Source organism: Mustela lutreola, chromosome 2 (genome assembly GCF_030435805.1).
Source record: "Mustela lutreola isolate mMusLut2 chromosome 2, mMusLut2.pri, whole genome shotgun sequence".
Taxonomy (NCBI): domain Eukaryota; kingdom Metazoa; phylum Chordata; class Mammalia; order Carnivora; family Mustelidae; genus Mustela; species Mustela lutreola.
In genome coordinates, this window is record NC_081291.1 from 156572036 (window position 1) to 156584568 (window position 12533).

General features: G+C 40.9%; 1 protein-coding gene across 4 annotated transcripts in view; it reads right to left on the minus strand.

Annotated features, from left to right (window-relative positions):
• Positions 1-12533, minus strand: part of LOC131825061 (uncharacterized) — a 49047-nt gene that overhangs the window by 11408 nt on the left and 25106 nt on the right. For 3 of the 4 annotated variants that reach the window (XM_059163905.1, XM_059163904.1, XM_059163906.1), the window contains 2 exons: positions 8568-8703; positions 3362-3468 (listed from right to left, as the gene is read on the minus strand). In XM_059163905.1, coding sequence (XP_059019888.1) covers positions 3362-3468; positions 8568-8703 — 243 coding nt within the window. The remainder of the gene's footprint in view (positions 1-3361; positions 3469-8567; positions 8704-12533) is intronic. The other variant, XM_059163907.1, reaches the window with a different exon arrangement.

The following is a 12533-nucleotide window of genomic DNA, read 5'->3' on the forward strand; positions in this document are numbered from 1 at the left end:
ATTTCTTTTAAAGATTTTATTTATTTATTTGACAGAGAGAGATCACAAGTAGGCAGAGAGGCAGACAGAGAGAGAGAGGAGGAAGCACGCTCCCTGCAGAGCAGAGAGCCCGATGTGGGACTCGATCCCAGGACCCCGAGATCATGACCTGAGCCGAAGGCAGCGGCTTAACCCACTGAGCCACCCAGGCGCCCTGGTTTTTTCTTTTAAATTAAAAAAGCAACCCTATAAAATGTAAACAGCAGTTTTTCCCTCTGCTAAACTTTTTTTTTTTTTTTTTTAATTGGTAACAAGTGAGGTTGCTGGGTGCTTGTGTGGCTTGGTCACTTAAGCGTCTGCCTTTGGCTGAGGTCATGATCTCAGGGTCCTGGGATTGAGCCCCTCATTGTGCTCCCCGCTCAGCAGAGAACCTGCTTCTCCCTCTCCACCACACTCGTGCCCTCTCTTGCTACCTCTGTCGCTATGTCTTTTTCTCTCAGATAAATAAATAAAATCTTAAAAAAAAAAAAAAAACAAGTGACTTTGCTGATGTTTCTGCGAAAGCTTTCATTATGTGTGTGTTTTCCATCATTAAAGGTAGTTCATTAAGAATTCCCTGGTAGACAAATAAATGTCTTTGTGCTGTTAATTTGGATTTAATGAAAGAAATAGAATCAGGATTAGAAATTAGCCTGTTAACTTGCAAATTATAAGAACACATAAGCAATCAAAAGAAGAACATTAGTTCTATAATCACTGATATTACTAATTGCTTTTAATGTTTAAAAGGATGCCATTAAGGCTAAATGGCAAGAGATTTCCCTGTAGAATCCAATCAGCTAACTCCATTTTGAAGAGTCTTTCTTGGTGTTCAAACTAATGATCTTAAGTGTTCCATCAGAAACATGCCATAATTATTTTGGTTCAAAATGTGGATGCATTCAAGCTACTCATGAATTATACTACCATATTTGGGGGAGAAATGCTTTTCTGAACTATACATTGTTTTTAAATGCTTTTTAAACGAGAAACTATATTTTCAGGTGGGTATTTCATAATCATCTTCCCCATTCACACAAATTGAACCATTTACTAAGCAAGCCCCAAATAAGTACTTGATGAAAACCATTTTCTGTCAAATCAGCTGAGACTGTCCATCATTAGCACTCACTACAGTAATGACTGAAAATTGCCTGCAGCCGTTAATAAAGTCTTCCACCACAGGGTATGGTGAGAAAGTGACCACGGTGCTAAGGAAAATCAAATGAAATCACTAACCTGCTTTCAGCCTATTGAGCTTAAAGTCTAATTTAAATTCATTTTAGAGCAGTAATTCCATTGCATTTGAATTCAACTGAAGTAGACTAGAAGTAGATGTTCTGTTTCTCCAAAATAAAGGGATAGTTCAAAAATCTTGGGATCATTTGGTTGGCTGTGAAGAAATGATGATGCAGTGGTTTTAGTTTAAAAATGGCAACACAGTAGACAGTAATGTTATAATTCTTCTCTTTAAAACTGCCAGTGTTAGGGGGCCCCTGGGTGGCTCAGTGGGTTAAAGCCTCTGCCTTTGGCTCAGGTCATGATCCCAGGGTCCTGGGATCGAGCCCCGAGTTGGGCTCTCTGCTCTTCAGGGAGCCTGCCTTCCCCTCTCTCTCTGCTTGCCTACTTGTGATTTCTGTCTGTCAAATAAATAAAATCTTAAAACAAACAAACAAACCTGGCATTGTTAGAAAAAAAAATGCAATCTAAAACTATGCCATGTCTCTAAAGTCATTTAATCAAAGAAATGATAAAGACCAATCCAATGCTTTTACTACTTAATTCTCTCTATGTAACTTGCCAGATAATGACAAAATTTCTTCCTTGCCTTTTTTTTTTTTTTAAGATTTTATTTATTTATTTGAGAGAGAGAGACAATGAGAGAGAGCATGAGCGAGGAGAAGGTCAGAGGGAGAAGCAGACTCCCCATGGAGCTGGGAGCCTGATTCAGGACTTGATCCCGGGACTCCGGGATCATGACCTGAGCTGAAGGCAGTGGTCCAACCAACTGAGCCACCCAGGCGTCCCTCTTCCTTGCCTTTTTAAAAATTCACATTCAATTAATTAACATATATTACTGGTTTCAAGCGTACGGGTTTGTGATTTATCAGTCTTATATAAGTCTCTCCCCCGTTTGTTTATTTATTTATTTATTTGACAGAGAGAGGGAGAGAGATCACAAGTAGGCAGAGAGAGGGAGAAGCAGGCTCCCTGCTGAGCAGAGAACCCAATGCGGGGCTCCATCCCAGGACCCTGAAAGAACATGACCTCAGCTGAAGGCAGAGGCTCAACCCACTGAGCCACCCAGGTGACCCTGAGCTTTATTGGAAATGCCACCTTCCTCATCTTCTCTCTATCAGCAATGAGAACGGCTATCGTTAATTCTGGTCATGCATATTAATGAAAGCAGGAGGGCAGGGTTAGCCCATGTTAAATAAATAACTCATTCCATAGGTGATTCTCTCATTTTCAAAGGATAACATGGTCATAAGGGACCATTCATACTCTCCTGATGTCAATCACAATTAAGCAATCTTTGACGGTCCAGCAAGCGAGTCAGAATCTTGTAGGGATGTTGATTGAGTTTTCCAATTGCTGTCTGGAAAAATATCTGCAGGTTGGGTTGCGGGGGAGAATAGAGAATAGGAGAGGGTCCCTCAGATAATATTGCTTGCAGCAGCCCACCCCTAATCTGTGTTTTCTCTTTCCACAGCTCCTGTTACCCATGGTCAGGAAGCAGATGGTCTTCCTTCTGCGGAATCATCAGAAGGTCAGTAGTACCATAGTGCCATGGTGTCATTCCCCTCCCTTCATCTCCTCATGCAGGTTTTGTCATTGTTCATCATCACAAGAAGAAGAGCGAGTACGGTGCAGTAAGATATTTTGAGAGAGAGACCACATTCACCAATTTTTATTATAGTATACTGTCATAAGTATTCTAGATTACTATTTATTATTGTTAATCTCTTACTGTGCCCATTTATAAGTTAAACTCTCATAAGTATGCTTGTATAGGAAAAAAAACCCCACAGTATATGTACAGTTTGGTCCTATCTGCAGTTTCAGGCATCCACTGGGGATCTTGGAACATGTTCCCCATGCATAAGGGGAGACTACTGTGCTTAGGTCAAAGACAACCAATGACATCAGAAAAGTTCTTGAACTCTGTGCAAATCATGGAGTAAATGGACATAAGGGTAGGTGGCTTATGACAGTGCTCCTGGTCATCACATAGCTCAGGCCAGTTATTTGATGAAAAAAGTAGAGCAGGCTATGAGCAATATAGCATTTAGGGGTGAGTAGATATGGACAAGTGGAAGGGAACACAAACCACACTCTGTACCTGTCTTTCTGGCTCTCAGTGCTTCAAGTATGTCAGCAGCAGCCATCTCTCCCAGGACATTGTTTCTGAGGTCAATTTCCCTTAAGTGAGCAGAGTATGTGATCAGGCTGGCCAAAGAAAATGACAAATCAGAATGGCATCTTGCTGAGCACAGTCACTAAAAGAAACTCAGTCCACTTACTTTGGAGTCTGATCTCTTTTCTTAGGTCCTCAACACTTTGCTTGACGCCCCCTTTCAATGATGATACACTGACCCAATTTGAAACTGAATGCAGACTTCTCCAATTTAATCTCTCTAGTTTGGACACCTCTCTCCTAAGTCAATTGGTGGGATAAAGACTTTAAGTTGCCTCACAGCTTCCATTCATTTATTTATCCAGAAATATGGTGTGGTATTGCACAGGGCTTCCCAGTCTTTGTGGATTTTGCACACCAGTAAAATGTCAAAAAGCTTGGGGTGACTGGCCTGACAACTTTTAATACATCAAACAAATAACAGTTCTCACCCAGCAACACTTAAAAGAACAAATATTTTTACACAAAATTAGAAAGGGCATAGTCTCAGAATAAAGGATAGCTTTTAAAACTAAGTAAGCTTAGCTTTATGAAAAACGAGACCTCCATCTATTGTTTTTTCCTAATCTCTTTGAGATTATTGAAAATTCCTTCATGCTCTAGCACCAGCCCACCAACTGGTCTTAGAGAATTTCTGGCATCATGAGGAGACATGGAATCAGGGTGAAGTCCTGGGCTCCTGGTCAGCTTCTACCTCCTGTCAACCTTGTAATCATGGGCAGGCGATGTGCCCTCTTGGGTCCCATCTTCCTCATCTGTAACATTGGGCCCCAAACTGGCTCTTTTACATATTTCATAAGGTTGTGGTAAAAACAGAATGAAACAATTCCTATGAAAGTATCTCGCAAAGTGCAGTACCAGTGATGTTATTATATTGAGTGCACACTTACTAAATGCATATGATCTACCATTGCAGAGATTAAAGGAATTTAACACATTGCCTCTGCTCTAAAAGAAATTATCCTATGGCTTTCAGTAAAACGATTTTGAGTTTACCATGTGCTGGGAATGTGAAATTTCAGTTAAAATCAGTAGTAAATACAAGGTCATTCTTCCTGTACACACTGTCTATTGATTCAGCAGCTAGCATTCAAGGGTGGGGCTCAATGGTTCTGCCAGACTCTCCCTCTCAAAGGTCTTGCGCCCAAGGAAATAGCCTATCTAATCAGAACTTGCCTAGCTTTGGCTTCCTGAACTGTCTGCCTATGTCCTATTCCTTCAGATAAGATGGGTGAAAGCAGGAATGCTTCAGGAGGAAGCAGGGGTTCTAGAAGGAGAAGGGAGAGTGCTGAAGAACAACTGCACAGCTCAACAATTCTACATCTGATTTCGGAGGCCATGGATTTAATCACTACACCACACAGCCTCGCATGAGCTAAGGTTTGATGGAGCATTCACTGTGCATTAGATATGATCAGGGTCACCCACAAGTGTAAGCACTTGTGCCCAGTACCAAGGCGGCCTCCAAAGGTGTGAGTGGGGCTGAAATCTGCCAAGCTCTGTTTGCCAAGTTCTGTGACCTGAAGACTAGAAAGGGTTACCTCCTCTGACTCAATGGCCAGAGGTGGTGCCTCTTTTAATTTGTCTAGCTGGAGGGGCTCTTTTCCCCATTTGTGTAAAGGTGCTAGCTGGAGCCCTCTGTACTGTATATAGCATGTTACACACCTGATCTAATTTAACCCTGTAACACTCTTTTGATTATTATCCCCATTTTTGCAAATGAGGAAACTGAGTTATAGAGAAGTTACTGTAAAAATATATATAGGTTAAAAATAAAAGGACAGAAACAGATATACCATGCTGATGTTAATCCAAAGAAAGTTCAAGTAGCTATATTAATATTCATCAAAGTATATTTCAGAGAAGGGAATATTACCAGAGATAAGAGGAAAATATTACTGGTGATTTCATAATGAGAGTAAGGGTCAATTCTTCAAATGATTTAATCTTAAATGATTTGCACCTAACAACAGATCTTAAAAATATATGAAGCAGGGGTGCCTGGGTGGGTTAGCCTGTTAAGCATCTGCCTTCAGCTCAGGTCACAGTCCCGGGGTCCTGGGATCAAGCCCTGTGTTAGCCCCGCTGCTCAGCAGGGACTATGCTTCTGCTTCTCCCTCTCCCTCTGTGTCCACTTGCTCTCTCTCTCAAATAAATTAATAAAATCTTAAAAAAAAATATATATATATATATACACACACAGCAAGGGGCACCCAGGTAGCTCAGTCGGTTGAGCATCTGATCTTGATTTTGGTTCAGGTCATGATCTAGGGGTCCTGGGATCGAACCCCACATTGGGTTCCACACTCAGGGAGTCTGCTTGAGATTCTCTCTATCCCTCTTCCCCTCCCCCTACTCTCTTTCTGTCTAAAAAATAAATAAAATAAATCTTTTAAAAAATACATGAAGCAAAATTGATTAAACTGCAAGGAGATACAAAGTCACAATTATCCCTTTTTTTTATAATTGATAGAGCAAGTAAACAGAAAATTTGTAAAGATATAGAAAACCATAACAATGCTGCCAACCAACTGGACCTAACTGACATTTCTTAACATTCTATCCAAATATAGCAGAATATACATTCTTCAAGTGCACGTGGAACATTTACCAAGATATATAATAATCTGGTCCATAAAACAAGTATATTCTCTAATCACAGCATAATTTCATTAAAAAGCAACCAGAGAAAAATATGTGAAAACTTTACAAATATGTGGAAACTAAATAGCACTCTTTTAAATAACCCATAGGTCAAAGAAATCAAAGGGGAGATTAGAAAATAGTTTGAATTGAATAACAATAAAAATACAACATATCATGGGACATCTAGGTGGCTCAGTAGATTAAGCAGCTGTCTTCAGGTCATGATCCCAGGGTCCTGGGATGGAGTCCTGAATCCAGCTCCTTGCACAGCAGAGAGCCTGCTTCTCCCTCTGCCTGCTGCTCCCCCTGCTTGTGCTCTCTCTCTCTGACAAATAAATAAGTAAAATCTTTAAAAAACATACGACATATCAAAATTTGCAGGATGCAATGAAAAAGTGCTTAGTGTTACTATAACCATTTACATTAGTAAAACAAAAAGTTAGGGGCACCTGGGTGGCTCAGTGGGTTAAACTGCTGCCTTCGGCTCAGGTCAGGATCTCAGGGTCCTAGGATTGAGCCCCGCATCAGGCTCTCTGCTCAGCAGGGAGCCTGTTTCCTCCTCTCTCTCTGCCTGCCTCTCTGCCTGCCTCTCTGCATGCTTATCATCTCTCTCTGTCAAATAAATAAATAAAATATTTTTTTAAAAAAAGAGAAAAACGAAAAGTTAAAATCAATAACTTAAGCTTCTACCTTAATAAACTAGAAAAAGCGGAGCATATTAAACCCAAGGTAAACAGAATAAAGGAAACAATAAAAATAAGGGTATAAATCAATGAAATAGAAAAAATTAAAACACTACAGAACACCAAAAGCAAGTTCTTTGAGAGGATCAATAAAATTGATAAAATTCGGGCGCCTGGGTGGCTCAGTGGGTTAAGCCGCTGCCTTCGGCTCAGGTCATGATCTCAGGGTCCTGGGATCGAGTCCCGCATCGGGCTCTCTGCTCAGCAGGGAGCCTGCTTCCTTCTCTCTCTCTCTCTCTGCCTGCCTCTCAGTGTACTTGTAATTTCTCTCTGTCAAATAAATAAATAAAATCTTAAAAAAAATTGATAAAATTCTAATCATATTGATTGGGGAAAAAGAGAGAAAACAAATTATTAATATTAAGCACAAAAGAGGAGACATCACTACAGATCCTCCAGATAGGAAAAGGATGAGAAAGAAATATTATAAACAACTCTAAGACAATAAATTTGAAAACTTAGCCAAAATGAACAAATTGCTTGAAAGATATAAACAACCAAAGCTTAACACTCCCCTCCCAAAATAACCAGAATAGACTTCTATCTATTAAAGAAAGTGAATTTGTAGTTAAAAATCTTCCCATAAGGAAAACTCCAGATCCAGGTGTCTTCACTGGTAAATTCTACCAAATATTTAAAGGTAAAATAATGCCAATTCTACACAAGTTTTCTCATAAAATAGGAAAGGAGGAACACTTCCTAACTCATTCTATAAGGCCAAAATCACCTTGATCCCAATACCAAAGGAAAACATTACAAGAAAAGTAGGGACAAATATCCCTGATGAACACAGATGTGAAAACCCTTAATAAAATGTTAGCAGTATACTAAAAGGATAATATAGCAGCAACATATTAAATCTAGCAATATATTAAAAGGGTAACAAAATGAAGTTTATTAATAGAACTATTATAAAATAGCAGCCAAGCTATCCAAGTTGGAAATTCCCAACTTTCCAAAACAAATATATTAGAAAAAGAATCTTTTTCTTCTAAAATAATAAATATTTTATTATTTATTATTTGTTATTTATTATTTATTGATTTATGATTTATTATTTATTTATTTGTTATTCATTTATCGATCAAGCTCTCAACTCTTGAATCTGAGCTATATTCTATTGCCCTTGATTGCCCTGAGGTGCTCTCAGTACTGCTGTCTAAGATGGAAAATCTGGAGCCCTCTACCGAGTAAGCTTTCCTACAGAGCTGCAAATGCTTACTTGTTTGGCCCACTGGGTGTGGGATTCAGGAGAGCTGGACAAAGAGATGTCCAAGGTTGCAGCATAAATATGGCAAGGAAACATTTTGTTTTCCAGCAGCTTTTGAGAAAAGCTCTGTCTTTCTGCCTAAGTAGCTTGAGACAACTTTGTGATCAAAAACTAAACAGTGTTGACTCTTGAGTGGACTGCCTTTCTTCCTTAGGTCACATAGCTGACTTCACGGAAGAAATATCTGGAGGTCATAATTCCTGCCTTTCCTCAGTTGCCAGCTTCATTAATTGGAGCTTCTAGTGAGGTCTTTGGAGTCCCTCTGTGGCTCATGGACAATTGTGTGCATGCCATTTTTATGATCTCGGGCCTTCCCTTAAGATCATGTACCAAGATCACAGTGGGTTACTGCTTCCCTCTCGAAGTTAAAAATATCACTTTTTATTAAACTGCAGTTAAGTCATTTTCCCTATGATTCAACCCAAGCACCCAGTTTCAGAAGGCGAACAAATAAAACCTCTTTTCTACTCACCATGTTAAAATTTGAGTGAATTCCAACAAGCCATTTCCTCCTTCTTTTCCTCTTCTGTCTATGCCGTTATCTGCCAGATACAACTTCACTAACCAAGGACCAGCTTCAGTCAAATCTTTAATTTTTTTCTTGATTCCTATAAGAAAACAATAGTTTTTATTATTTTTAGACAATAGCTCCCCCATTTACCACCACTTAAGTAGTTTTATTTTTTAAGATTGTACTTCTTTGACTTGTGTGAGTAGATGCATTTGGCAATAAAGTGAAGGAGATACATACAATCTAAGGAGTCCTTTAAAAAAAATACTTTAGGGCGCCTGGGTGGCTCAGTGGGTTGAGCCACTGCCTTCGGCTACAGGTCATGATCTCAGGGTCCTGGGATCTAGTCCCGCATTGGGCTCTCTGCTCAGCAGGGAGTCTGCTTCCCTCTCTCTCTGTCTGCCAAATAAATAAATAAAATCTAAAAAAAAATAAAAAATTTAAAAATACTCTATTCTTTATAATAGCAAGCCCCAAATTGCTCTGTATCAAAGGAAATCTCACTTAAGATTTAGATTGTTGCCTTTTTGGCTAAAGAGGAAAACAAATGTCTTTAGAAATTTCCCAATAGAAGATAAATGAGCTGTCCACCAAACCTGGGGAAGTGATAGTCCTTATCCAGGGACTCAGCTCTTTAAAAGAGTCTGCGGAAGTTGCCACATTTTTTGAGCTCTGGAAGGGCAAATTTGAAAGACAAAGAAGCCACTTGCCTTTGTAGACTTCCTTAGTGAGGTCAGTAGTCCTGGAGTCTGACTCACTCCCACTGGTCTATTCAGCTTTCATAAAGTTCAGTGTCAGTGCTGTAGCATGGCATATGTACACATTTCATTTACACCAGCTCAAGTTTAGGAGTTTGGCAAAGAAAAAGACAGGAAGGGGATGGAGAAGGAGAAACAACCACGGACATAATGGCCAGCTCATCCATTCAGTAGGTGTGAGAGATATGAATCTGGTCTCAAAGCCAGATGGCTTCTCAAAGGCCTCCAAGTATTCAAAGTTATATGCTTTGTATGCAATATAACCCCCTAAACCCTAGCTGACAACTTCATCTGGGGCATAACTGACAAACAATGATCTGTTCCAAAGCTGCCAAGAAATTGCATGGAACTTAGAAACCATATCCCTAAATATTTGTGTGGGCAGTTTAAGGGATTGTGAAGAATCACTGAGCTATATGCTAATTTTGCCTAAATAGGCTGACTTGAGAACCTAATCCCAAGGGGTGGACAGAACTTTTTTGTACTTGAATTCATTCAGTATTCAACATGTCTGTCTGAGCTCTGTTCTATGCCAGGCACTGTCCTAGGTGCTGGGAACCCAACCGGGAACAGAAGAAACAAAACTGTCCTTCTGAAGCAGAAAGCTAACGAGCGTGTAGGAAGAGCAAGAAGAGAGAGAAGTCAATGGTAACTAATGATGTAAGTTTTCAAGTCATGGAAGAGAGCTCACTTTTTAGGGAAAGGTGATAAATCTAGACTTTGGGCTATTCTAGTTTGCCAGTTTTTTTTTTTTTTTTTTTAAGTATGCTTTAAAAAGAGATTCAACTGGTGTCTTTGGTTACAAATCTAATCTGCTGGATGCTTGAATAAAATAGATAGGGTTTATTTCCCCCCCCCTTTTTTTATTATTTATTATTTTTTTTAAAGATTTTATTTATTTATTTGACAGACAGAGATCACAAGTAGGCAGAGAGGCAGGCAGAGAGAGAGAGGGAAGCAGGCTTCCTGTGGAGCAGAGAGCCCGATGCGGGGCTTGATCCCAGGACCCTGAGATCATGACCCGAGCCGAAGGCAGCAGCCCAAACCACTGAGCCACCTAGGCACCCCTCCCCCCCCCTTTTTTTAAAGATTATTTATTTATTTGAGAGAAAGAGAGAGAGAGAACACAAGCAAGGGGAGCAGAAGAGGGAGAAGGGGGCTTCCTGCTGAGCAGGGAGCCCGATGTGGGGCTCAGTCCCAGAACTCCGGGATTATGACCTGAGCCGAAGGCAGACACTTAACTGACTGAGCCAGCCAGGTGCCCCATGGGCGTATTTTCCTTCAAAACATATTAGGAGGGATGAAAACTAGCCCCTCATTTAGTTTCACTGGGAATAAACCTAACTTGTCCAAATGTATTTGTCCTTACATCCAGGCATGGGAATGATGGCAAATGACAGCTGTTATGAATAATTTGACAGTGCTAATAGATTAGGACAGTATCTAGCACATTATGGGTATTTAATGACTGTTGAACAAATGAATGAATCCGTGAGTAATTGAGTACAGAACTTTGTGGAAACTTTTATCTCACTGTTCATTATTTTTCCATATACAGTGTACCTAACAATGCCTTGAGACCATTCGTGAACACAAATAGAATGTCTTTTTATCTGTAAAATCTCTTTACAATATAAATGCCTTTGAAAACTTACTGCTCAGAATGATTAATGATGTGGATACTGATTGTGCATGACACTCGTTTCCTTTTCCCCCCCTTCTGCCAGAAAGCAAAGGTGATGGAACATGAGGCCAGCGGGGCCAAGGCCAAAGGCCAAATTCCTGGGCAGTGGCCAAGGTGTGCAAGGACGACACGGTTTTTGCCAGTCTACCCCTGCCACCCCACCAACTTAGCCCACACGGCACAAACACGTGCCATTGGAGACAAAGGGAGCTTGCAGGTCTGTGATTGACCTGGTGCCACTTGCATCCCCACAGGGAGAAACCACCCAAATCTCCCCCCAGCTGGTGGTAAGTAAGGTCGCAATCTCATCTCTGCCCATGAAAAATAACCAGCTTGGAAAGTGCAAGTCCAAACCATCCCACAGAATTCAGCGAGTCACAATGCTCTGCTGGGTGCTAGGAAGACTGATACTGCTTAGTACAGGGACTTCCTGCTTTGGACGGTAAGCCAAAATTCAAACAGAACCAAATTATTTTCTCTGAATGGAAAACAAATTTCTCAGAGTAAGGGTGAGTCCATGCTCGGGCCCTGGTAATACTTGACCCACCCCCAGCTGTATACACCAACCTATTTCTACCTAATCTTCACATTTCTTCAAAACAAAAACAAGCTCACTGACAATGCCTACTTTTTGTTTTTCTTTTAAGAGAGGGGGGAGAGAGACAGGGGGAGGGGAAGAGAGAAGCTTTAGTGGTCTCCACACCCAGAGCAGAGCCCCACCCGGGGTCCAGCCTGGCAATCTATCTTACAACCCTGAGATCAGGACCTGGGCCCAAATCAAGAGGCCTACGCTTAACTGACTGAGCCACCCAGGCACCCAGACAGTGATTACTTTCACTTACCCGCCTCTGTCTCCAAAAATTTAGTGGTGGCCTAGCAACACCAGTTGTGCCTGAGAGGCAAGATGGTGTAGAGAAAGCAGAATCTCTGGGTGTAAAACCTCTCTCTAAAAAAATGCTGTTTGGCTCCCCAGAAAGTCACTGAACTTCTCCGAACCCAAATTTCCACAGTGCTGTAATAGAGATCATGAGACTCCTTTCCTAGATGCACTACGAAGACCCACCAGGAAGCGCAGTGAAATAATGGTTGTGGAGGAACTTAGTACACAATAAATATCATTGTCTATCTTCAGCTTCATGTCTGGATAATATAAGTCACTGAAACACTGGAATGAGAGCATGCTGGAGAAGAACCTGCTTGTGTAAGCTATCTCCCCTTCTGCGACTGCCTCCCAAGGATCGGATACATGTTTCTGACAACTGTACACCTCCCGCAGAAGCCACTCCACAAATCCATGTGGACTCGCCCAACCTTGTGTTTCTTCCCATTTTCTCTCTGGTTCATTGCCAAGATCCGCCAACGGTTCCTAACTTCAAGATCTTTCTTGCTACCCTCACTGAACTGGCTATCTGGACCTGTCAAATTTCCCCCCTTAAATATAGCTGGACCTGGACTATCTTTCTATCACTGCTCTCTGCATTCTGC